General features: G+C 37.9%; 4 protein-coding genes across 8 annotated transcripts; 2 read left to right on the forward strand and 2 right to left on the reverse strand.

The window, feature by feature from the left end:
• Window positions 1–297: 297 nt before the first annotated feature.
• LOC131008830 (ammonium transporter 2 member 5-like) lies at window positions 298–3,482 on the forward strand. Of its 4 annotated transcripts, XM_057935895.1 has the most exons (5): window positions 380–526; window positions 606–1,321; window positions 1,411–2,015; window positions 2,207–2,492; window positions 2,760–3,482. In XM_057935895.1, exons 3-5 carry the CDS (start codon window positions 1,413–1,415, stop codon window positions 3,299–3,301), a joined length of 1,431 nt encoding a protein of 476 aa, XP_057791878.1. In that variant the 5' UTR covers window positions 380–526; window positions 606–1,321; window positions 1,411–1,412; the 3' UTR covers window positions 3,302–3,482. The 4 variants fall into 4 exon arrangements, with proteins under 4 accessions (XP_057791880.1, XP_057791879.1, XP_057791878.1 ...); XM_057935897.1 differs by having other exon boundaries at window positions 298–526; window positions 606–2,015; XM_057935896.1 differs by having other exon boundaries at window positions 379–1,312.
• A 1,131-nt stretch (window positions 3,483–4,613) lies between these two features.
• On the forward strand, window positions 4,614–17,450 carry LOC131008831 (probable manganese-transporting ATPase PDR2). Of its 2 annotated transcripts, XM_057935898.1 has the most exons (22): window positions 4,614–4,847; window positions 4,986–5,267; window positions 6,847–6,936; window positions 7,342–7,544; window positions 7,758–7,830; window positions 7,980–8,152; window positions 8,260–8,431; window positions 8,892–8,996; window positions 9,085–9,195; window positions 9,294–9,380; window positions 9,490–9,672; window positions 10,667–10,717; window positions 10,799–10,924; window positions 11,999–12,078; window positions 12,371–12,479; window positions 13,603–13,731; window positions 13,934–13,999; window positions 14,177–14,248; window positions 15,047–15,201; window positions 15,401–15,512; window positions 15,598–15,714; window positions 16,119–17,450. In XM_057935898.1, exons 2-22 carry the CDS (start codon window positions 5,019–5,021, stop codon window positions 17,205–17,207), a joined length of 3,552 nt encoding a protein of 1,183 aa, XP_057791881.1. In that variant the 5' UTR covers window positions 4,614–4,847; window positions 4,986–5,018; the 3' UTR covers window positions 17,208–17,450. The 2 variants fall into 2 exon arrangements, with proteins under 2 accessions (XP_057791881.1, XP_057791882.1); XM_057935899.1 differs by lacking the exons at window positions 4,614–4,847; window positions 4,986–5,267 and having other exon boundaries at window positions 7,349–7,544.
• Window positions 17,451–18,153: 703 nt separating this feature from the next.
• LOC131008833 (stemmadenine O-acetyltransferase-like) lies at window positions 18,154–19,480 on the reverse strand. The gene has a single exon (XM_057935900.1). The coding sequence runs from the start codon at window positions 19,445–19,447 to the stop codon at window positions 18,224–18,226; it is 1,224 nt and encodes a 407-aa protein (XP_057791883.1). The 5' UTR covers window positions 19,448–19,480; the 3' UTR covers window positions 18,154–18,223.
• A 3,895-nt stretch (window positions 19,481–23,375) lies between these two features.
• Window positions 23,376–24,733, reverse strand: LOC131008834 (stemmadenine O-acetyltransferase-like). Its single transcript, XM_057935901.1, has one exon. The coding sequence runs from the start codon at window positions 24,692–24,694 to the stop codon at window positions 23,441–23,443; it is 1,254 nt and encodes a 417-aa protein (XP_057791884.1). The 5' UTR covers window positions 24,695–24,733; the 3' UTR covers window positions 23,376–23,440.
• Between the last annotated feature and the right edge of the window lie 1,629 nt (window positions 24,734–26,362).

The following is a 26,362-nucleotide window of genomic DNA, read 5'->3' on the forward strand; positions in this document are numbered from 1 at the left end:
AGTAACTCGTGCGCAGACGGAACCTCTACACCACATAAAAGGTAGGAAAATAACCGTACACAGGAGGGACCTCTACATCACACAAAAGATAGGAAAATAGTTGCACGTAGGCGGGATCACTATCTACACAAAAGTGGAAAAATTACACTGCACACAGGCGGGATTGAACTTAAGAGAAAATTATACAGTGTATAGGCGAAATTAAATCTAAAACCTCTCACAAAAAAGAATCTTTGGAGAGCTCTAGGTTTGATTCTTCAAATCGGGCTCAAACTAGGAATTTAATCATTTATGCATGCGCCAGCCTCTACTAGAATAATTATATATTGCTGACACGACAAAGATTGCTCTGTATGTTCTCCACAATACAAAATTTGTCTTCTGATTATTTGTACAAGTTAGGTAAGTACTGAAAATGAAATTGAGATAAATATATGTACTTGATAAGTAAAGTTATGACGTTAAAATTTGGTCGGTGCAAACTATGAGTACATGGAAAATAAGAGCCTCGATTCTATTCTCTTCAGTATGTCCTCTTCTCTTCTCTTCTCTTCTCGAAATTAAATATATGCATTTTTGGCACTAATCAGTTTTGTTTGTGGCAGAGAAAAACAAAAGCTCGATGCTGGACTGGCAAATGCGTTTCAAGATCATATGTGGGATTGCACGAGGCCTCCTCTATGGCTCTATCTACACCAAGATTCAAGATTCAGAATCATCCACAGGGATCTCAAGGCGAGCAACATCCTTCTGGATAAAGATATGGTCCCAAAGATATCGGATTTCGGCATGGCAAGAATCTTCGGGGGAGATCAAACTGAAGCCAACACCAAAAAAGTTGTCGGAACATAGTAAGCTGCTGCTGCTGCTAAATATTAATAGATCAATCTGAAGAGATGGTTTATTGATTGTAAGTTTTGGTTCAATCCAAGGAATGTAAGACTCAATATTCCAACGTGGCGCCGTCATAAATCTTGCAGAATCATCAAATGTTCATCAACCAATATAATAGTACATTAAAATAATCTCCAACGAGATAATCTAAAAGTGTAGAAAATGGCTTTGATAACGCTTCAACTGCCTTGATTACGCCGCTACCCATTGTGAAATCCGTAGCGAGCTGAACAATGAGATCTTTTGTTTCTTCATGGCATGCAAACGCAACAAGAAAAAACCAAAAATCTCCACATATAATGTCAAGAAAGATACCATCTATGCCACAGCTCATCGTGGGAATCAATTTGAAGAAAACCCAAGTTTATAAAACTCCCCAAGAATGCAGTCTCAGCTGCATATTCACTCTGCACACCAGGTGTTTGCTGTATGTCGTAACCGAAGTTTTTCACTTGGCACACAAGGTGTTTGTTGTATGTCCTGACCGAACTTTTCCCTTTTCCGACATTTGATCAGCCATGGCGAACTGGACCGCGCTCCTCCCGGCGAACCTCGTCCCCGACGACGCCAACCCCGAGTGGATGAACAAAGGGGACAACGCTTGGCAACTGACGGCGGCCACCCTCGTCGGCCTGCAAAGCGTGCCTGGGCTGATCATCCTCTACGGCGGCGCTGTGAAGAAGAAGTGGGCCGTGAACTCGGCCTTCATGGCGCTCTACGCCTTCGCCTGCGTGCTCGTGTGCTGGGTTTGCTGGGGCTACCGCCTCTCCTTCGGCGATCAGCTTGTTCCCATTTGGGGAAAAATAAATGTGGCTTTGTCTCAGCATTACCTCTTTGAGAAGGCATTCACGGGGAACTTCCCCAACGCTACAATGGTGTATTTCCAGTTCGTCTTCGCGGCCATCACCTTGATCCTCATCGCTGGGGCCGTGCTGGGCCGGATGAACTTCTACGCGTGGATGTTGTTTGTGCCCTTGTGGCTCACCTTCTCCTACACCATTGGAGCATACACAATTTGGTCCCTCAACGGCTGGCTCTCCAAGGCTGGGATGATCGACTACTCCGGTGGCTACGTCATCCACCTCTCCTCCGGCGTTGCTGGCTTCACCGCTGCATACTGGGTTCGACCCCTCTCTGCCTCTTTCTTCCGGTGTTAGGTTAATTATAGTTTATAATTAGGACAACAAATTTTCAAAGTTCAGGACACACAAAAATTAAATCAAAGTTGAGGCTATAAACTGAAATTTGCTGAAAGTTCAGGTTATAAATTGTTTGGCGATGATTTTGATAGTTTGCTCTGTTTTTTGTTTAGGTTGGGCCTCGGCTGACTAAGGATAGGGAGAGATTTCCACCCAACAACATCCTACTTATGTTGGCTGGGGCAGGGCTGCTCTGGATGGGGTGGACGGGGTTCAACGGAGGCGACCCTTACGCTGCCAACATTGACGCGTCTCTGGCCATTCTCAACACTCATGTCTGCACTGCTACGAGCTTGTTGACTTGGCTGTTGCTCGACATCCTGTTCTTCGGGAAACCATCTGTTATCGGGGCAGTTCAGGGCATGATCACCGGCCTCGTATGCATCACCCCTGCAGCAGGTTTTCTCTCTGCGCCCATCTTTATATGAAAGGGGTAATTGCAAAATAAATCACAGATTTATACTCATTCTGCAAGAGATTAGACTAAATCGATCAGGAAAATGACATGGACGTCAGGTTGGACTGAGACAATGTAGTTCATTGTGTATTAACTCAAAAGTGAAATACTTAGATGGGTATAAGCTCGTGATTTGTTTTGCAACTACCCCTTCATGAAATGGGTGACATGTTATTGAGCTTAAATCTGCATTGTTTGCTTGAATGTAGGAGTTGTACAAGGTTGGGCTGCCATCATAATGGGGCTGTGCTCGGGCTCGATCCCTTGGTTCACCATGATGGTTGTGCACAAGAAGTCGGAGCTCCTTCAGAAGGTCGATGACACCATGGCCGTGTTCCACACGCATGCAGTGGCCGGGTGCCTCGGAGGGGTCCTAACCGGCCTCTTTGCCAACCCGAGGCTCTGCTATCTGTTCTATGGGAAGTATAACAGATATGTTGGACTGTTCTATGGCATTCAGATGGGGGCTTACGGCCACGGATTCAGGCAGATAGGGCTTCAGCTCGTGGGCGTGGTGTTCGTGGTTGGTGTCAACATTGTGACGACAAGCGTGATATGCTTTGTGGTGAAACTCTTCGTGCCACTGAGGATGACGGAGGAGGATATGGAGATCGGGGATCAGGCAGCTCACGGGGAGGATGCTTACGCGATATGGGGGCAGGGCGAGAGGAACGAGAACTCCCGGTTTTCGACCTACAACGATGTGGAGACAGGATCGCCCAGAGCTAAGGGCCAGGTTGAGATGACATGATTTGTTTTTGTGTATCTCTGCTTCAAGCATCTTGTTGAAGTTGGAAGGGAAGGTGCAGTTTCTGATTTATCTGAGAATCCGATGTGTGGGGTTTGTTTGTCCAAATTGGAGTGTGGCATTATAAAAAACTTTTAGGATGTAATCCAGAAATGTGGAGAGAATAATATTTCGGGTTTGCTAATTTGTCAACTTGTGATAAAGAGTGAGTTCAATTGGAGCCTACTTAATACTAGTAAACTCCTTTGTATTTTATAAAAAAATTGTAACACCCCAATGTCTAGAATCCCAATTTTAGGATACTAGTAATGATACCTTTAAATAATAGTAATAACTAAGGATCTTGGGATATCCCAAAATTGAAACCCTTAAAAATAAATAAGAGATTAATCTTATTATTTTTATCTATCAAAGCTAGTCGTCCAAAATAATCATGAAATATATGTAGATAATATTATTATCCCTTTCACATGGGCTCCTCAATTTTTAAGACTATACTAATAAACAGGGGCCTTTCCTTAGCTCCGTAAGCTAAAGCCTCACAAAGCAAAAGTTTGAAGAATTTTGTAGACAAGTGGTGATTGGACGAGATTGGGTTGTGTATGTCAATAAATAATTATATATATATATATATATATATATATAGTGAGATTCCTATTTTTTATGAGATTGTGAGACTAATAAATAAGGTAATATATAGTGTTGAATAAAACAACATATAGTGTTAACGATATTAAAAAAATTAGTAAAATTTTTGTTTTCTTCATAATTCGAATCTAGGTATACATTAAATCAACGCTTACAAATTAATCAATAATCTCACCACATATAGAGGATCTCACTGGAACTCCCCTATGATGTGATTCTATTGAGAACTCAATACTAAATGTGTTAAAATTGAGAACAATGAATAAATTATTTGAATAAATCAATAAAAATGATGAACATGCGTATCTATTTAAAATGATGAAAATCTCGCTCCTCCGGAATTCGAATCCTTACCAAAATGTTTGTTTGTTTGTTTATAAAATTTATTGACTTATTCATCAAAAATCTTAATTTGTTCAAGAGAGTTGAAGACGCATTTCCTATTCTAAATACATTTAGCATTCTCAACTAAAGCTTTGTCTATATATTTCTTATTCAATTAGTTGTTCCTTTTCTTTTCTTTTTTTCCCTTTTCTATTCAATTAAAGTTATGCATCTTCTCCTAAAAACTGTTAACTTGGGCTAAAATGGAAGCTCCTAATTTTACGAATTGTAATGTAACCCAGAGAAACAACGTATTCAAGCACTACCCATTAATAACCCGACCCATTCGAAATTAAGAAAAATTAAAATTTTATTTTTTTTTCTGGAATTTTGGGGGCTAGGGCAAGCACGCTCAGATTTCAGATTCCACTCCTCTTCGTCTACTACTCCATCGCCAAATCTATTTTTCGATATCTACAACTTCTGAGCTCTCCGTCGTCGTTTTTAAGTTTGAAAGGCGGCGCCACGACGGAGCCTTGACTCTTCTAGTCCGATCTCCTGCGGCGAAGAATCGAAGGTTAGCGCCCCAACCCGAATCCTGACTCGATCATGGAGATTAAGACCTGTTACACTTCTGGTTTTAATTTTGAACAAGTTCTTTTTTCTCTCTCTCTCGCTCTCTTTTTCATTATTAATTAAAAATTGGAAATTGCAGAGAATTTGTTGTTGGATCGTCAGAAGAAGTGAGATGTCAAGGTTTCACGTGGGCGGGAAAGTGGTTGATACTGTTGACTTGTTGAGAAAGAGGCATTGGGCATGGCGTTTGGATATGTGGCCTTTTGCGATTCTCTACGGGGTGTGGCTGTCAGCTGCAGTCCCCAGCTTGGATTTCACTGATGCTTGTATTGTTTTGGGCGGCATTTCTGCATTTCACATTCTCGTGTTTCTATTCACCGTTTGGGCCGTGGATTTTAAATGCTTTGTACAATTCTCCAAGGTTCGTATTTTGTGACTGAATATGCTTTTCATAACCATTCTGTCTTGCTTTTGCTCAAGATTTAACTTTGATTTTATGCCTAATACATTAGTGATCACGACTTTAAAAGTTAGAATCATCAATAAACAGATGTGCATAATTGTTCTCGAGATTTTGGATTGAATGATAGTATATAGTTTTCAGTCCCTAGTAATGTAAGTATATTTTTGCTTAAAGTTTGCTGGACTGTTTAGGATGTAGACTATGGTACAGACTTGTGACGATCATTATGAATAATGAAATCATCTGAAGTTGATCTCTTTTTTTGATACTTTTTATTTGTCGCTCACAAGGGACCAATATTGATAGTTGAGATTTCTTTATTTGGACTTCTAGCTTTCGTAGAAATTACTATAATTGCTAGCAAAATTCCTTTAAGAAAGGCACAAAGGTTTTTGCTAATTACTTTCTTAGAACTTAGAACTAGTCAAGTTTTCTGTCGTTCAATGGGATAATTTGAATTTGATTTTTTTGAGATCTGGGTATCAAGTGGAATGCTTGATGCAGGGAACAAGTCAGTTTGGGCACTGGAAAAAGAAAATATAGAGATAGAACAAAAAGGTTGTTGCTTTGTTAACAGTCATACTCCAGGTCAAGAAATCAAGTGCTTCCTGCAATGCTTCAGCTAGCAGATTGCGAGTCAGCACTCTGGACAGTGTACTATAAGAAATAGTGAATGTTGCGAATTCTCAGCATGCCCATGATTACTGCTCTAAACAGTGTATACATATTTATATGTAGATGGTAATTTCGTATGATATGACTGAGAGGTTGAAGAAAAAAGTCTTGCCGGGGTGGGAGGTTGTGAGTTAGGAGTGGATGAAAGAAGTGGATTGCTTGGTGTGGCAATATCATTCTCCCACAGGCCCTCTCATTCACCAATATTTGGAATGTACTATACTCCGCCCATTTTTTTTTTTGGGGGGTGGGGTTATGAATCCCATACCCATTTTCTTCACTATGCTATCCTACCCATATTAAGAGGAGGGTATAAAAGACTCATTTTCCGTCTGTGTGAGTGTGTGTGTGTACTTTTTTTTGGGGGGGGGGGGTGATGATTACTGTTTCGAAGTAATAATGTTTTATATCAAAACACAAAAGATTGTAAGTGGCTAAAAGTTTAAATTGTGAGGTTAGCTTCTGTAATGCGGGTACAGATTATCATAAAAAGTAAACTGAGGACTGTCTTTGAACGCATTAGAGAATTAGTCCTGCATGTGTTATTGATGAATTGTTTTGTCGTGTAAGATGGGTACATGTATTAAATGCAACATGCTAATCGCCATACACTAATTATTCTGTACGTCTGTAAATTTCTAATGCATGCTTTGCGTTTTCTGGCTGTCATAATGTCATTGTATGATTGGGTTTTGTCTACCTAATAAAATCTAAGAGGATTTAGTTCAGGCCCATGCATCTCATGAAGTGCTAGCATCTCTATTTAAGATGTCATCTCACATGCACTTGAGTTTTTTTTTCTTTTCTCCTGATTGTACATTATTAGTCGAATTTCTAACGTATACTGAGTGTTCCATGACAGGTTAATGATATTCACCATGCAGATGCTTGCAAGATTACTCCAGCTAAATTTTCTGGCTCTAAAGAAGTTGTGCCGCTTCACTTTCGGAAGGTTGGGATTTTGACACCTCATTCTCTTTCTCATTCAAGTTTGCCTTGCTTATGTGTCTTTAAGTCCATGTTGACTAATTGTTCTTAAATGATAGCCATTTCTGTGGTGTGGTTTTTTGCAAATGTAAAGCTGTGGTCTTATTGTGTGAGATATATTATATGTTACACGATAGTCTTAGCTGTGGGGTCAGTCTGGTTTTTGGCTGCCGCATCTAATTATGTGAATAGGTATAGTAATTGTAAAATATTTTGTTGAATGGGCTGACAACCACTTTTATTAGGTGCATCATTCTTTTATGCATAAACTCTATTCTCTTGTGAAAAAGAAAAGAAAAGAAAGAACATTTGTCTAACAAATTATCTCTATCTGTGCCTAAATCTTACCATTTTGTTAAATGTTCCTAAGTTGGCAGCTTCTTCTACATCACCGGGTACAGAAGAGATCTACTTCGATTTCAGGAAGCAACATTTTATTTACTCAGATGAGAAACATACATTCTCTAAACTTCCCTATCCATCCAAGGAAGCAATTGGATATTATCTTAAGAATACCGGTTATGGTACAGAAGCTAAAATTCTTGTTGCTACTGAGAAATGGGGAAGGAATGTGTAAGTTCCTTCAATCCACTGTGTAGTTGTGTTTACATCTTTCCATCTGACAGCACTAGATGATATGGTGTAATTATGAAAATTTCTAGCAGTGTCTATTTAAACAGTATTAGTTATATATGTTCACGTACTTTTCCTCTGTTTTTTCTGGAAGGAGTAATCATTGTGCATCCAGAGCTTTGATTTGCTAATAAATAAGTTTTGACTTTACAGATTTGAGTATCCTCAACCCACCTTCCAAAAGTTGATGAAAGAGCAGATCATGGAACCTTTTTTCGTGTTTCAGGTTTATAGTAATTCCAACTACATTTTTGTTTCATCTTGATTAATTGTACATTTTCAATATTTTGTGCTGTGCGATACTTGCCTCGCTTTCCTAAACTTTCTTTGGCACATCATGAGGTCTTCTCTAATCTGTTGTTGCATTGCATTTAGGTTTTCTGTGTTGGCCTGTGGTGTTTGGACGAGTATTGGTACTACAGTCTCTTCACTCTATTCATGCTGTTTATGTTTGAATCAACAATGGCAAAAAGCCGTTTAAAGACTTTATCTGAGCTTAGACGTGTAAGAGTGGATAGCCAAATTATGATGGTTTATCGGTGTGGCAAGTACGTCCCAATCAGTTCCTTTCTCTATTTCTTTTTTAATACTATGCTATCTCTCTCTCTCTCTCTCTAAACTTGCATTATCCTTTACCTTTTACTTTGAAATTTAGGTGGGTTAAACTCTCTGGGACAGAACTTCTGCCTGGGGATGTTGTATCCATTGGGCGCTCCACTGGTCTGGATGGGGAAGACAAATCTGTGCCTGCTGACATGCTTATTTTAGCTGGAAGTGCTATTGTGAATGAAGCCATTCTGACTGGGGAGTCTACGCCACAATGGAAGGTTATTTCCACTGCTAAAATGATTCACTGTCCTTTGATTTCCTTATTATGCTATTCTCATTTCCCTTAATTAGGCTATTCTTGTGATTCTATTTTTTTCTGCTTTATAGCAACTGATTTCAGTTAGCATAGGATGCTTTTCACTGGCAATACATACGCTAAAAACTAATAACTATATTTGAGATTTAGGAAGAGAATGGATATAATTTTCCCCATAACTCTTAGGTCTGCCTTTCTAGTAGCTTCATTAAACTAGTACACTTTCTCTTGTAGATATTGATAAGCTTTACATCCACCTGAAGAATATAAAAGGGATGAAGAGTTGCAAATAATAACAACTTTTTTTCTTTGGGGTCCTTTTCAAGATTCATGTTATGAATTATGATAATTATACGCCTAATACTAAAATTATGGACATCATCTTCTGAGGTTTTCATCTTAATTCGTTAAGATTTTTATAGGTCTCAGTAGGCAACAGAGGAAATGATGAGAGACTATCAATTAAACGGGATAAAGCACATGTTCTTTTTGGTGGTACAAAAATATTACAGCATACACCAGATAAGGTTTCTCACTTCTCTATTCTTTCAATTGACAGAACACTCACATGTTTTGTTCATACTTGTGCATTAATTTATTATCTTCTTGATACAGTCATTTCACTTGAAAGCCCCTGATGGGGGCTGTGTGGCTGTTGTGCTGCGAACTGGATTTGAAACTAGTCAAGGAAAGTTAATGCGTACTATATTGTTTTCAACTGAGAGGGTAAAGCTGTTTCTGGTTTCTAGTTGGTTTATTAATATTATATGGATAATTCTATTCATAATTTCCTTTACAATTTTATTATTGAATGTGATCCTTAGGTTACTGCAAACAGCTGGGAAAGTGGGCTATTTATTTTGTTCTTGGTAGTATTTGCTCTTATAGCTGCCGGTTATGTCCTTAAAAAGGTAAAGTGGTTCTGATATATGTTCATGAAGATCACATTCCAATTCTATCTTGTGTGGATACTTCATTTGTAAAGAACATGGTGTATGTATTGCAATAATTGTTCCACAGGGTCTTGAGGATCCAACAAGGAGTAAATACAAGCTTCTTCTGAGTTGTTCATTGATTATTACTTCTGTGATTCCCCCCGAACTTCCGATGGAGCTGTCAATAGCTGTTAATACATCACTGATTGCTCTAGCCCGGCGTGGAATTTACTGTACAGAACCATTTAGAATTCCATTTGCTGGAAAGGTGAATAATACCAACTTTTATTTTCTGATATAGAATTGGACAAATATTAGTGGGTTCATTTAGTACCAATCTTAGAGCTCTTTTTCCTGTTGAGATTAAGATAATACTGTGATTTTGTTTTCTCTGCTGTTCGTAGCTGACATTTCTTTAAAAATATTATACTGGTTTTGTTTTTTATTGTTATATTTGAAATAATTTAGTTGGGTATAATGTACCTGAATTAATTGAAACCAGGAGACTATTCTGTCTTATATTGAATCATTTATGATGAGTCCTCCAACATATCAAAGGATCTCTGTCGTACAAGCTTGTAAAATCTTATTTGTCTGCCCAAAACAATCTAAGCTTTTTCTTCTGTCCAGAGTGTATCAGGTTTGGAGTTGAAAGTTGAGTTTCCTCTAAATTGTGGAATTTGAATGATCTTGTACCTCATTAGCATTGCCCTTAACCTTTTAGTTTATTGCAAAGATTTGGTCTTTAATGATCAATTAGTTATAACTTATAATTAATCCTTGACCTATTGCCAGCTGCAACCAACCAATCAGAAGCTTATTCTAGTTAGCAAATTTGTCTATCACTAGCAGGACATAGTAGCCAAGTGCTTGTTATGTTACTGGATTGATGCTCTGTGCAGAAGTGCTGCTTAGGGTTCTGTGTGATATTACTTGCTAAATGATCGATATTGGCTATAAATGGTTAGATTGAACTTAATATAATCTTACTCTTTTGGAATTTCAAATTTTGTGTTCTTAGAACTCAGTGTTAACTATTTAATTCTACCTGTATAAAAGTGTGGTTACTGTGTTTTATAGTCTCATATTGCTATAGTTTTTTAAAAAATGCTAGAGTATGTCAGTTACTGATTTTATCTCTCTCTCTCTCTCTCTCTCTCTCTCACACACACACACACACACACACTAGCTGTTTCTTTGGCTGCTGCTCTTACGTTTACTTTAAAGCTTGTCTGCTGATTTTGATCTATTTGCCCTTTCAGGTTGATATATGTTGTTTTGATAAGACTGGGACGCTAACTTCAGATGACATGGTACGATGCTCAAGTTGAAGTATACAGATTTATTCTTGAGCCTTTAGTATATTTTGTTTATTTTCTTCATTTGGTCCTCAGGAATTTTCTGGAGTTGGTGGTCTGACAGATAGTGAAGACTTAGAAACAGAAATGTCTAAAGTGCCTGATCGAACTTTGGAAATACTTGCATCCTGTCATGCTTTGGTCTTTGTGGATAATAAACTGGTATGATATATTGTCATTTATGAAGCATTTATTTGAGCTCACTGCTTCAAAATCTGGAAAGTCATTCAGTAGAAGTGTCAGATGACTTTAGTGACCCATATCTTAAGATTGTTACTATGTGATTTATGGTTATTTACACGATGTATTTTTATTTCTTTTAAAGTGATTTTGTATGTGGAATATTAATTTGTTTATACATAAGTAACATAACTCATGATTAGTACTCCCTCAGTTCACAAAAACTTTGCCACAATTTCCTTTTTGGCCCGTCCACGAAAAATTTGCCACTTCTATTATAGTAGTAGGTCTACACAACTCCACTAACATTTGAAGTGGGACCCTTACTCCACTAACAACTCCACTCACATTTTATTAAAACCCGTGCCGTCCACGATGTGGCAATTTTTGTGTGGACGGAGGTAGTATTAGTTATGAACGTGGGGGGGGGGGATAGGGAAAGAGCAAATAGGGGTAGGAAGTTCATAAAACTAAAGATTTTGAAAAGTCTGAAATGTGTGGTTGTATTACTAAGGTACAGTGGTTTATGTGGTTCTTAGACAGTTATGCATTTTGTAAATGACGTTCCTGGAAATTTATGCTTTCTCTAGTCATGGCCTGTTGAAGACTGGGTAATAAATTTTTCTTTTGTCAAGTCATCCTGTCTACAATCACAAACATGCATAGCCACGATGATTGCATTTCCTCACAATCGGGGTTTCCCTATTTGAGAAGTCTGAAACATTGATAAGGTATATTGCTCACTTGCATTGCAAGAAAATTATAACTGATATTATTAGGTATATTATGTTGTCAATATGTTACCCTTTTTTGGGCTTTGATTTGTAGGCAGATAGAAAAGTCACTCAGGTTGAATCACATAGTATTGTTATCTGCTATAATATGTTTGAAATGTTTTATTGACATCGGATTCTCTTTGGTTTGGGACCTTTGGGTTGTTCATGAAACTTTATGAGCCCTCCAGTATTTAAATTGTTAGAAGTCTTAAATTTGTATAATCCGTTTAGTAAACTCATGTTTTATGAAGTAATATTTTCCCTCCACACCTTTATGTAGGTTGGTGATCCTCTTGAGAAAGCTTCACTGAAAGGAATTGATTGGACCTACAAATCAGATGAAAAGGCCATGCCAAAAAAGTACGCTATTAATCTTTCAGTTAGTGCCATTATGTAGATATTGTTGATTTTTGTAGCTGATGCTTAAATGTACTTGATTCCATTTTAAAAGAAAACCCTTGTTGCTATGCCATACTAATTGGCTTGGATTTCTCATTTTGTGATTTTATTCTATTTTCATAAACATCTATACACTAAGAACAATTCTTCGCCATTTGTTGATTTCTTGAATTTCGCTGTATTGTTTTTTGTTAACTAACACTCTGCTGTAAATCTTATGTTGCGTTATTCTCCTCTATGCGAACAAATGCAGGGGAGGTGCCAATTTTGTCCAGATTGTTCAGAGGCATCACTTTGCTTCTCACTTAAAAAGAATGGCAGTAGTTGTTCGTGTCCAGGAGCAATTTTTTGCTTTTGTTAAGGTACAGAGACAAAGTCTATTTTCGTGCACGTATTATTTATCCACATGCACGTCATGAAAGTTTTGCATAAAAAGCAATCTTTCACCTACTTTAAAGAAAACATGCAAATGTAGATTGAAGTCCATTAAAAACATATACTTCATAATGGGGATGCTCTGGAGCTGAAAAAAAATTATTTATCATTAAGACAATCAATTTTCATCATAACCATTTTTACCAAATGATGTGCATTGCAGTTTCTGAGTTTTAATCGTTGCATTAGTTGGCCTTGTTTAGGAATGGGCATGCCAGTTAATGTGATTTTTAGCATCTTTGTGCTTATAAAAGCTGTTTCTAAATCTTTCTTAATATAACTAATCAGTGATTTAGAAAGATAACCTCAATTTATTTATGTGGCTGGTATCAATGGTTTGGTTGTTGTAATGATATGCCATCACTGAACTGGGACTGGATTGTGTAAAGGGATGGGGCAGTTGGGTATGCTGAGGCGGTATAGATTCATAGTCGAAAGCAAATCTTCTGTTGACATATACTAGGTAAAGTGGATGCTGGCTATGGAATGGAAACTGAGAGGGCTGATGGAGTAGGAAAGAAGTGGCTGTTCCAGGGCTACTTCAAGGATAAATCTTGCTGGCACAGGAAAAGAAGGAAAGTGGCAGACATGATTAAAGGTTCTAGAGGCCCTACTGGACTGGGATTGTGTTGCTGAGGGATGGGGAAGTTAGCTGTTCTGAGGCTGCAATTCGGATAACTTAACAAAATAATAGTGGGGGAGAGTACGATTTTTCCTTAAAACAAGCTTGTAACCCTGAAAAGGTGCTCTTGCAAGGAGTGCTTGCATGCCCTAAAATGTTAAGCTGCAATGTTTTGGGCTTGTAAGCTCCAGATATGCTAATACCCAGACCTGATCCTTCTGGCTTTTGAGCTCATGGGGCTTGTTGTGTTTTATGCTGTAACAAGAATACGAGATGCAGTAATTATACGTTCTTTTGTTTTGCTTCTATGATTGAATTGGCACTTTTATGATGTGGTTTTTGATTTATTACAAATTTATTCTCATTTATTTATGTACTTAATTTTTGGATTATAAAATGGTTTATGATCCCATCTCCTAATATTTCAGGGTGCTCCAGAAACCATTCAGGAAAGGCTTGTTGACGTGCCCGGATGGTATGTTGAGACTTACAAGAAACACACACGTCAAGGGTCCCGTGTTTTGGCTTTGGCTTACAAGTCTCTTCCAGATATGACAGTAATTGTCTTTCCACCCTAGCCATATTTTGCATCTTTGTACTTATACTTTGTATATTTACATTTTTTCTTTCATCTTGTCAATAATTTCATGCAGTTAGGGAAGCCATATTATTTTCTAAGATCACTTGAATGCACTGGCCCCTTTTCATTAATATCTTGCTTTACATATTATTAATGCCATATTTATTACTGAACTGAAGGTTAGTGAAGCACGAAGCTTAGAGCGAGACACTGTAGAAAGTGGTCTTACTTTTGCTGGATTTGCGGTAAGTTATCTAAAGAACACTTTACCTGATCCCCCCTAGCGCCCCCACCTTCCACCCTGAAAGAAAAATGAGTACTATAAAGCTCAAACATTAAATTGATCAATTTGCTTTGGAGATCTATCAGCTAGATGCTATATAATTGTCTGTATGATGCCCTGCCCCTCATGGTTACTTCAGGTTTTCAATTGCCCTATCCGTGGAGACTCAGCCTCTGTGTTGTCGGAATTAAAAAAATCCTCGCACGATCTGGTGAGCACTTTCTGGTACCGTTCGGAATTGTTATATGGCAATATGATTTATTACAGCTGGCATTTCATTTGGCATGATGATGGTATAAAATCTGTTTGGTCAGTTAGAGCTTTGAGATGTATCTTGTGATGATGGACATATATTAATGCATGGCCAGCTTCATTAAATTAGCAAGGGAAATTATATTTGCTGATGCTATTTGTGCCTCAGTTGAGGAACCACAGGTTGAAATGGAAAACTTAGGGAGCATTTACTTTGAGTGATAGGATAGATTGATAAAACATAGGGAGTATTTGAAAAATAAGATGGTCATTCAAGTTCAAAATTAATCAATCCGTCAAAACAAATGGTAGATTAGCTTGGATTATTTATTTTAATCAAAGTAAATGCCCCCTTAGACTAATTTCTGGGAATTGCTGAGAAACCTGCTGAATTTACTAAGATCTGTATATTGTTAGACTTCATTCTGATAATGGAACTTCGTTTATGCTTTTAGTTTCAAATCATTCGACAGATAAGGTATCTTGTGTTAAAGATAGTTCATCTTTCATTTTTCAAAAAATGTTTCGCACATAAAGTTTTTGAAAGGATGATGTTTAAATTAAATCTCGTTTCGTCACAAAATCTGTGAAACATAAGAACTCATGTTTGATAAAACCTAAAATCTGCCCTTTATATACTGGCACCGTGATGCAGACAACTAGACTCTATAGGCTCTTCCTTCAAATTTTGCTCAGGCTTGGTTATTAGGACTATGTTATCATTAAATTGACCTACTTCTTACATTATATTTTTCAGGTGATGATTACTGGTGATCAAGCTTTGACAGCTTGCCATGTCGCCCGCCAAGTTAATATAATCTCAAAACCAGCACTAATTCTTGGCCGGGCTGAAGGTAATAATGGTGGGTATGAGTGGGTTTCTCCAGATGAGACCCAAACAGTTAGCTTCAGGTGAGGATATCGTCTGATATAAGGATTTCAATTTAGTTTCTATATGATTATTCATGTTATATGTTCCTCAAACTGCCAAACGTTTTTTCTTTTCTTATTTGGTTTTTGTGCATTTCCCTACGCCTTCGCGTATAAGTTTTCACAGCTGCCCCTCCTTTACTAAGCTGTTTCAGTGTTTTTGTTTTTATGTTTTTGAAAGCGAGAATGAGGTTGAAGCCCTATCTGAGAGTCATGATCTTTGCATTGGTGGTGACTGCATGGAAATGTTGCAGCAAAGCTCTTCTACCCTTAAAGTCATTCCTTATGTGAAGGTGCAACTTATGGCTGTGTATTTGTGGCTCAATGCTCTCTTATTGTTGGTTCTTGTTGAAAAAAAAGGTTTCTATATTTTCCTAGGTATTTGCCCGTGTTGCCCCTGAGCAAAAGGAACTCATAATCACTTCTTTTAAATCTGTGGGGAGGGTGACGCTGATGTGTGGTGATGGCACCAATGATGTTGGTGCTCTGAAACAGGTAATTACTTTAATATTCACTTGGATGAAATATTTCTCCAGATGCATTTATGATAGTTTTATTGGATGTTGTAGATACGACGAGTTTCCACATGCTTGTCATAATGGGAGATGTAAATCCTTAATTACTGGTTGTAATTGAATTAGTTAAAGCTGTATAGAAATTTCGCGTTGAAGTGTTTTTGGTTTCTTTCTTTTCCCCCCCTCCCTTCCAAGCTTTAGGAGCAGTCCTCTTGACTTATATTATTCATCCTCTTTTCCCAATGGTTCTATAACCCATGCTTCAGTTTACTGCCCTAGACTTGTTTCTCATTAACTGATTAGAATTAAGGATAACAATAAATTCCTTAGTTGTGGTCGAGTAAAAGAGATTAATTAAGTATAATCTTGATGATTCTTTGACAGGCACATGTTGGGGTGGCTTTACTTAATGCGATGCCTGCTGGACAAAATGAGAAGTCTCAAACATCTTCGAAAAATGAAACTGAAAAGTCTGGTAAATCTAAGAAACCGAAGCCTGCTACTGGAAGTGTTGATATTTCTTCTAAGAGCAGATCTGTTTCAAAGTTGGAGTCTACCAGCAATCCAAATGCAAACCGTCATCTATCAGCTGCAGAAATGCAACGCCAAAAGCTGAAGAAACTAATGGATGAGCTAAATGAGGATGGTGATGGTCGTTCTGCTCCAGTTGTTAAACTGGGTGATGCCTCGATGGCATCACCATTCACAGCAAAGCATGCTTCAGTCTCTCCAACTATTGACGTGATTCGTCAGGGTCGTAGTACCCTCGTCACCACACTCCAAATGTTCAAGATACTTGGACTCAACTGTCTTGCTACTGCCTATGTCCTGAGCGTAATGTACTTAGATGGCGTAAAACTGGGCGATGTTCAGGCTACAATCAGCGGGGTCTTCACGGCTGCCTTCTTTTTGTTCATATCCCATGCTTCCCCACTTCCTACACTGTCAGCCGAGAGGCCTCATCCCAATATCTTCTGCTCTTACGTCTTGCTCTCCCTCCTAGGTCAGTTTGCTGTTCACATTTTCTTCTTGATATCATCAGTAAAGGCAGCTGAGAGGTACATGCCAGAAGAATGCATCGAACCCGACTCCGAATTCCATCCCAACCTCGTGAACACCGTCTCTTACATGGTGGGCATGATGCTGCAAGTGGCGACTTTTGCAGTCAACTACATGGGCCACCCTTTCAACCAGAGCATCTCACAGAACAGACCCTTCCAGTACGCCCTCGTTGGTGCTGTCGGCTTCTTCACCGTCATCACCTCCGACTTATTCAGGGACTTGAACAACTGGCTGAAGCTAGTGCCCTTGCCGAAAGAACTGAGAAATAAGCTGATGCTCTGGTCTTTCCTCGCCTTCGTGGTTTGCTACAGCTGGGAAAGATTCTTGAGGTGGGCCTTTCCCGGTAAGATGCCGGCTTGGAAGAAGAAACAACGGGCCGTTACGACGAGCGCAGAGAAAAAGAAAGTCTAGAGCAGCTATGGAATTTTGGTATATGATATACTCCTATACTAGGCATCACTTCTAATGTCTCTTTTACTTTTAGGCTATAGCATCATTATGTGACTAAATCCCCATGTTTTTTCTGATACGAGGGAATGATTTTTCGTCTACGGATATTACCAGTTCTAATTCATGGGGACAGTTTTGTTTTGGATGTAAAATACGACATTTTAATCTGATTAATTATCATGTGTTTTATTACGTTGTTTTAAATTATTATCTCTCTTTCTTATTTTATCTACATTTTTTTCTGATACGTTTCATTAATAATTATTGTATCTTTTTCTTATTTTATCTACATTTGTGTGTCTTATTTTTTTGAAACATTATTATTGGGACCGAGGAAGTAATTGATTAAATTTTTTATACCTTGTAAACTGAAATAGTCAAATAGCACATGGGACTAAGAAACACGGGCTTCCTTTTCTTAAGTTCCCCAAAGTAAACCACATTTTAATGTCAAGTAATAACTCTACAATTTCATTGAATAAATATAGTAGCCGGCGTATCATCTTGGTAGTAACTAAGATTTGATTGGCTAAGTTTATAAGTTTTTTAATATTGTTTATAGGGATATTGCCAAGAAGAATAATTAAAATTAAGTATATTTTTAAATGTTAAAAAATTAACTACACTTTTCAAAGTTACTAAATTTTATAACATGCTTTTATTTTTATGACACGTGTAATAACTACTCATCTCTTAAAATGTCTCAATATTATTTACTGATCTCACAATACTTCAGAAGCTATTCATCGCTCAATATTTTGTTGTAGTGATATATAAGCTCCTCAACAAATAAGTTCTTTAATTTTAACTTTTTTTTTTCATAATTTTATAAATAAAAGTCAATTTACAAAGATACACTTCCAATTTCATATCTTTTCAATCTTTTTTTTGTAACTGCAACTCTCTCTAGAATATAAGCTCGATTATTCAAACATTTTAACTTATAAGCTATTCAATAATTCAAACATCAAGTTCAATTAAGCAAGAAGCTTGTTGTAATTAGATTGGATGAATTGGAAGAAGTGATCGTCAGAAACGTTAATCCATGCTTCGACGCCATCTCCAGACGGAGTATCCATTAGAACCACTAGATTCATGTAGGGCATGCCCACGGTGCAAACCCTAGCCGGCTTCCCCCATCCGAAATCCACCTCGTACACCGGAAACCTCAACCAGCTCGAAAAAATACAGTTCCCGGGCTTCAGCAAGCTGCTATTATCGCCTTCATCTACTGATCTCACATTCTCAACAGCTCGATTGATGTAATTCTCGTCCACTCCTCGTATCGCGGCCCTCAATCTCGACACAAGATCTCCATCTCCATCTTCGGACACCGCCGCAGCAGCCGTCACGCAGTTGCCGAAGGCGTGATCGGGCAGAGGGGGCGCCGCCCTAGGGCGCAGGTTCACCGCATGAACGGCGGGAAACGACGCCGTTTCCACCCCGGCTCGTTTGTGCGCGCCGATGAAGCTCCGCCAGAGGAAAGCCGAGACGGCTTCCACCCTACTCGGATCCTTCACCTCACTTCTAGAAGCTTCCAGTTTCCGAACCCTGTCCACCTTCTCCTTCTCGAAAACCAACCTCCTCGTCACGATTCTGTCCTCCGTCACTGCTAGATTGAAATGGGATCGCCGGGATGAGTTCATCGGCGGAAAACGGAGCGCCAAATCAAAGGAGGGATGGATGATTCTAGAACCTTCCCCGCGGCACTGTGCCGCCCATGCATTGATGAACGCCAAAGCAGACCAGCCGTCGGCGAGCTTATGCGACAGGCACACGCCCACAGCGATTCCTCCGCACTCGAAGAAACTTGTTTTCACAGACAGAATTAGGTTGTCGCCGTGGGAGGAGCTTTCCATGGGGATTAACTGTTTTAATGCATCCTCAATTTTAGGGTTTTGTAAGAATTGCGCGAGGCCACCATGAACTCGGGCTTCCAAAAACTCGGCTCCTGAGTCGTTGCAATCGACGAATGAATTCTGTTTGATCGGCCCCGCCAGCGGGTAGAAGATGGTTAAGATTTCCGATAAAGATTGTTTCAGACGCCCACATATTTCTTCCCGCTGTTTAGATTGTTCATTTTGATAGAAGAAAATAAAGGGCACGTAAAATGATGGTGCAATTTGGTCAAGAAATGATAGTTTGTAGGTTTTGGAAGCAGGTGGAGTTGGAGACGATGGCTTCACAATATGACTTGCCATGTTCTTATCTTATCAAGGCTTTCTAGTAATGCTTTCTTTACCTCATTTCGCCTTCTTTTTATATACTGATGTTATCAAATTAATTCTATATAAAGTCAATTGAGTATAATGTTTGTCATATCTACACTAATTATACGATTTCCATCAGTAGCATTCAAAGTAAAGGTGTTATTAATTCATTAGGGCGTATTGGTTTCAAAAAAAATTATTAGGGCGTATTTGAAATGTGTTAATGGAAAATCCAAATTAAATTTCAATTAATGAATTCTTTTTGTCAATCAACAGAAAGAAAAATGCAAACCTACAGATATATAGGAAAATAGAAAAAGTGTTTACCATGGAACGACTTAATTAATAGTAATTAAAGTGGGTATTCGTGAGGCAAAGGTCTCAAAGAAACTAATATTTTTATAGGTTTCAATGTGTTACAATTGATTTTTAATTAGGGGAAGTTGTTGGGGATTAATTGAAAGGAATGTGGGTTTATCTCGTATGGGATCATCCGTACTCTTAATTTGTTATAATTATTAATTAATTTTTTTCATTGTTAATTTATTATATTTTAATATAATAAAAAATAATTAACAAAGGTTCACTCATCCAATTAGGATTTATAATTATTTTTTTATATTTATTTGAATTAATAATGAATTATTTTGATTAATTAATTCAAAGTTAGGATAATATAATTTTTTTATTTTAATTTTTAGTAATAAATATTAATTAGAGTTTATTATACAATAATATTTTTTATTTTTATAATAAACTTGATTAAACAAATATGAACATATTAAATAAAAATAATAAATAACACTCAGATTTACGTGGTTCGATCATATAATAACCTACATCAACGAGTGGTTGACAGGATTTTTACTATATTTGGTGAGTTATTACATTTTACATGGTGAGAGGTGAAAAGAGAACATACCTTAAAACTAAAAATGAATGTCCTATTTATAAGCATTAGATTAAACCTAACACTTGGGCCCATTAACTCAAGCAATTAGGCCCAAGCATTACATTAATATTTATCAGTTCTAACCGAAAGATATGTGCATAATATTGTCCTCATCAAAATTATAATAAAATAGAGAAATTAAGAGTAAGACACGATGATACACACTAAATTGTCAGATCCTATATGAACTTATCCCGTGTGCATTGGAAAGTAGGGGCTATGGACTATAGTCCACGAACTTAAAAAAACATGTGCGAGGAAGAAATAGGAAAATTTGTCGTCGCTATCGACTTCGAGATCTCTTCGTATGTAACCTAATTTTGCTTCTCCAGTATAATAAGGTCCGGCTAATTAAACCTCAACTGATCATTATTCTAATTTCTCTAGTTAACATTAAGTTTCACAGGCAGACCCAAGTCATAATTAATTAAAAGCACCTTCTAAACTTGGAATTAAACCAAAAATTTTCATTTTGATCAATCTGTGCAATTTATTCAATAAAAAATAAAATGTTATGAATATCCAAGCAGCGAAGCTCCTTTCCAATAAGATTCAATCCTCATCGCCCCTTCCTCCAACTAAATATATTAGAAAGACTAACAATCTAAGTAAAGAGGGTATTAATTACAAGTTTTGTTCATCAAAAAATTCCAACAACATTTTAATAAACCTTTTTTCAACTAGCACAATGAAAACACATATCTATAAAATAGGAGAATAGAGAAACGTGCGAGGAAGGAATAGGGCCGGGGAAGTTGTTGTCTTGTGGGGCTAGCTGGGAAAATTCCCCTAGCTAACAGGGTAGAATTGAATTCTTTGTATATATATAACCTTCCAAAGTCAAACTAAAATTTTGAAAGAAAACTTTTTGTGAGTTACCAATTTACCATGTAAGAAAAACACAATATATTAATAGGAGAATAGCAAAAACACGAGATGAAACAATAGGGGAGGTTGATGGGGATATCAGAGGGAAAAAAAATGTAATACTAAGAGAAAATAATGTAATATATATCTATAGAGATATTAAGAGAAAATATTCAATTCTAGCATTTTCCGTATACTAAAAGGAAATTATATCCATTCATATAAAAATATAAAAATAATAATAATTTTTTACCATTAGACTTTGCTTTACACAATTTACACGAATTTTTTGTATTTGTGTAAATCAAAATTTGTGTTAATAGTATAAATAACACTATTACGCAAATTTAATGAAAATTTGCTTGTGATCATCAAATTCGAGGAATATTACTTTTATATTTTTATTTACATGACTATATGTTATACTATAGGGTGCTGCGGCCACATGAACTTACAAGGTATGGATTTATTTCTTCGTCTCTAACCTAATTTGTTTCTGCAGTAACTAATAGTAATTGGGTGAGGCCAGGGACGGAGCCAGGATTTTTTTTGGGGGAGGGGGCTGAACTTCTACGGGGGTTTGGGGGCGGTAGCCCTCGGAATTTTTTTTGGGGACATTCAGTACATTTTAGACATTTTTATAATAATAATAATAATAAACAACATTTTCATAGATAATATAGTTCTAATACATTTGAAATAACATAGCTATAAAAGTTCAATACATTACAAATAACCTAAGAATAAATACTTGGTGAACTAGTTGTTTCTGTTTGAGAAAGTGATGACAATTGATTGCGACGTGTACTCATCGACTGAAAACGTTGCAATATTTTCTCATTATCAATTGTTGAGAAAATATCATTTTCAATGTACACGATCAAACTGTCATTCATCCACTCGTCCTGCATACGATTTCGCAAATCACTTTTGACGAGCTTCATTGCAGCAAATTAATTAGCCGAATTAATTGATTCAAATTAATTAGCCCAAATTAATTCCACCAATTGACTCCACAAATTAATTCCACCGCCCATTCCCACCAATTGCCCATTCCCAAACAACTTGAATCAGCAATCAGCAAAGTTCACCTCACAAAATAAATTCGCATATGCTAAGCAAACTAAACTACCTTTTGGTCTCTAAAATGGAAGGTGGAATCAGTCAGCACAGCGGTGGTGCCGTGGTGGACCGGTGGTGCGACGGCCGACGGTGGTGGCGCGAGCGGCAGGTGGTGGCGGCGCAAGGTGGGTTCAGCGTTCAGGCTGGGTGAGTTTCGCGGCCAGGGTTTGTGAATTGGGAGTCTGTGACGCTGCCCGTTTTAATTTTCGTTTATATATATATATATATATATATATATATATATATATATATATTTATATATATAGGGAGAGGTTCAAGAAAGAACCATAAATAAAGAAAGACCGGAGAACCATTTTCAGCCATTCGATCATCAAGATCTACGGTGGATGCATCATCTTGTTGGATGAATGCAGATCCCGGGTTCGAATCCTGAAGGGAGCAATTTTTTTTTAATTTTTTTAGTGCATTAATTTTAACAGCGAATGCATTAATTTTTACAGTGGATGCATTAGATTTGATGGTTCTCCCGTTCTCACAAATAATGTAGTTCTCTCTAGAACCACACCATATATATATATATATATATATATATATATATATATAATTTTTTTTTTAAATTCAAAATTTGGGGGGCTCTAGCCCCCCCCCCCGGCTCCGTCCCTGGGTGAGGCTGCCTTGCTGATCTTAATCCCAATTTAATTTCTCAACTTAATATTCTGTAAAATACTCCCTTGCTCAAAGTTGATTCAATATACCTACCATACTTTTCCTATAACTAGCTGAAACGAGTATTCACACGTACATAAAAATAAATTATTTGAGAATTTTGGGAAATCTACAATTTGAATATTTGATACTTTTGGGAAATGATTATATATCACTTAGACCAAAATCATAACTAAGCTTTGAAAGTCAAACAAACATACATATTGTAATCACCAAACTAAGCGTACATAATGGGACATGGAGTGGGACACAATTTATGGTACACTGGATCTCATCCGAGCATATATATCTTGGTCACTAATAGGTTTATTATGTGATACAAAAGTGTAATCACCCTCACTAATTAAGTTAATTAATTAAGTGAGGAGCATATTGTAATCGGCTTGTATGAATTGGAAGAATTGGTCGTGAGGAACGTTAATCCACGCTTCGATACCATCTCCAGACGGAGTGTCCATAAGAATCACCAGATTCATGTACGGCATCGTCCCCGGGCAAACCCTAACCGGCTTCCCCCATCCGAAATCCACATCGTACAACGGAAACCTCAACCAGCTCGTGAAAACACAGTTTCCCCATCCAAAGTGTCTGCCCATTTCATCCAGCGCCGCTCGAGCGAACTCTCCGTCGCCGATGGCTGCGACGTAATCCTCGTCCACTCCTCGTATGGCAGCCCTCAATCTCGACACCAGCACATCCTCCTCATCTCCATCTCCGGACGCAACCGCCGGAGCTAGCGTGAAGCAGTTCCCGAAGGCGCGATCCGCCACCGGGGGCGCCGCCCGCCGCCTCATGCTCACCATGTGACACGTCGGGAACGACGCCGTTTCGGTTTCTCCCCTCCCCGTTTGTTTATGCGCGCGGATGAAGCTCCGCCAGAGGAAAGCCGAGACGGCTTCCACTCTGCTCGGATCCTTCACCTCGCTTCTAGAAGCTTCCAACTCCCTAATGCTCTCCACCTTCTCCTTGTCGAAAACCAACCTCCTCGTCGCGATTTTCTCCTCCGTGACTCCCGCACGGAATCCGGAGACGAATATGTCTCTCGGAGGGAACCGGAGCGCCAGATCGAACGAGGGATGGATGATTCTAGAAGCTTCCCCGCGGGAAGCGGCCGCCCACGCGTTCATGAACGTTGCGAAGCATGAGGTATCGCCTATTGTGTGTGGGAAAAAGACGGCGACGGCGACTCCTCCGCAGTCGAAGTAACTGGTTTTTACTGAGAGAGTGGGGTTATCTGCGGCGGATGAGAAGCCGGCGGGGATTAGTTTTCCAAGTTGCTCCATTTTAGGGTTTTGTGTGAAGTGTGCGAGGCGGGCGTGAACTCGGGACTCCGCGAAATTGGCTCCGGAGTCGTTGCAGTCGACGAATGTGTTTTGCTTGATTGTGCCTGCCAAGGGATAGAAGATGGTAAGGATCTCCGACAGAGATTGTTTGAGACGTCGCGAGATTTCATCGTGCTGCTGAGATTGAGCATTTTCGTAGAAGAAGATGAGGGTGAGGTAAACTGGTGGTGCAACTTGGTCGAGAAATGATAGTTTGTGGGTTTTGGATGCAAGCGGAGTTGGAGATGATGGCTTCACACTACGACTCGCCGTGATTATCTGCTCCATCTTTCTATTTCGGGTTTTTTCTTTTTTTAATCAATGCTTTATTTACCTCACTCGGCTTTCGTTTTATAATATAATAATGTTATAAAGTCAATTGATCATTAAAGAGTAATTACGTTTAAATACACATTTTTCTGAAAAGAAAATTTTATTTTGCACCTGGGCTAAAAAAAATTTCTTTGAATAGTACATTAATTTTTAATTTAGTATTCTAATTATTTACACTATTGTCAATTTTCAATGGATTAATATTATCGTGGTCATCTGAAGTGGCAAGTTAATGACACTTTCTATAAAGTGGTATAGACATTCAACTATGCCGTATAGTACATTAGCCGTTTATGTAAATATTTTAGACACTCTGTATGAAAAATTACAATAATTGAAATTAAGTTTGTGTAATTAAAAGCATAATTTGTAGTTTGTGTACAAATTTAAACTTAGTAAGTACAGTATACAAACCAGGGGGCTTAGCCCACTGGCCACCGGGTCCTCACTTAAGTGAAGTGACCCGGGTTCGATCATCTAACATGACTTTGCCCGATAAAAAAAAAAAAAAGTACAGTATACAATTTTCAGAGGAGTACTATAGGCCTGCACGTGAAGTACTAAGCAGCCATTTTGTTTATAGAGTAGAGTGGATGGGTGTTTTTCCAGTTTCCCTAGCTAGGCTCGATCTAGTTAGATATATATAGCATTGTAAAGATAATAGAAGTGGTGGTGGAAGTGATGTTCATCGGGGAAGAAGGGAAAGCAGAGAACATGAAAGAGTAAGTGTCAATGTAAATGTGACGATCTATTTGGGCTAGAAGGATGTATTTATATTAAAAGCGAATGAGGGGATAAGATTGCATCGATCAAACCCAGTTTTGATCTTTCAAGAGGATGTTTCTTCATGTTCCTTCCTACCTTGCTCTTCTAGGATCAATGGATTTAAATTTGTGTTTGACCCATTGAGATGTGTAACTAAGCCAATTGGGGTTTGTTAATCATGAAATCCACTTATCCCGATCGAGTGTCCTGTTGGGTCTACTTATTTAGCCGATTGAGTTTATACAAAATTTACCCACTATAGATAGTAAAATAAGTAATTAATGAGGTTAATAAGATTGGCTTAGAGTAGAAAAAAATATTGGATAAACAGTTTGATTTTCTGAAACGACAAGTGCTATAATATTTTCCGTCTTTACATTAGGGTGCACAATGTATGGGGGTCGGATCTGGGTTCAATCTTGATCAAGAACTCTACCTGGATCCTAACCATTTATTTGCGTACGTACGAATTGTCACTTTTATTCATTATCACAGTCCCTTTTTTTTATTAAGAATAATTATCGCTTTTAAGCATAAGAATTGTCACTTTTATTGAGAACAATATTACTTTTATATAAAAATAATAATATTTTTATTCATAAGAACCGTCACTTTAATTTACAAATGTTATTTTTAAGCATAAGACCTATTACCTTTATTTGAATTACAATGTTGCTTCTAATTATAACAATTGCCAATTTTATTAACAAGGATTGTCACTATAAAATTCATAAAGAACTATTGCTATTATACAATCACACATCAAAATTTGGGTCGACTTTTGGGTCATGTTTAGGTCGAATTTGGGCCGGCGCATACTAGTATGCAAGTGTTTGTGTTTTCATTATTTTCACATGT

The sequence above is a fragment of the Salvia miltiorrhiza genome, chromosome 2, assembly GCF_028751815.1.
Source record: "Salvia miltiorrhiza cultivar Shanhuang (shh) chromosome 2, IMPLAD_Smil_shh, whole genome shotgun sequence".
NCBI classification, from domain to species: domain Eukaryota; kingdom Viridiplantae; phylum Streptophyta; class Magnoliopsida; order Lamiales; family Lamiaceae; genus Salvia; species Salvia miltiorrhiza.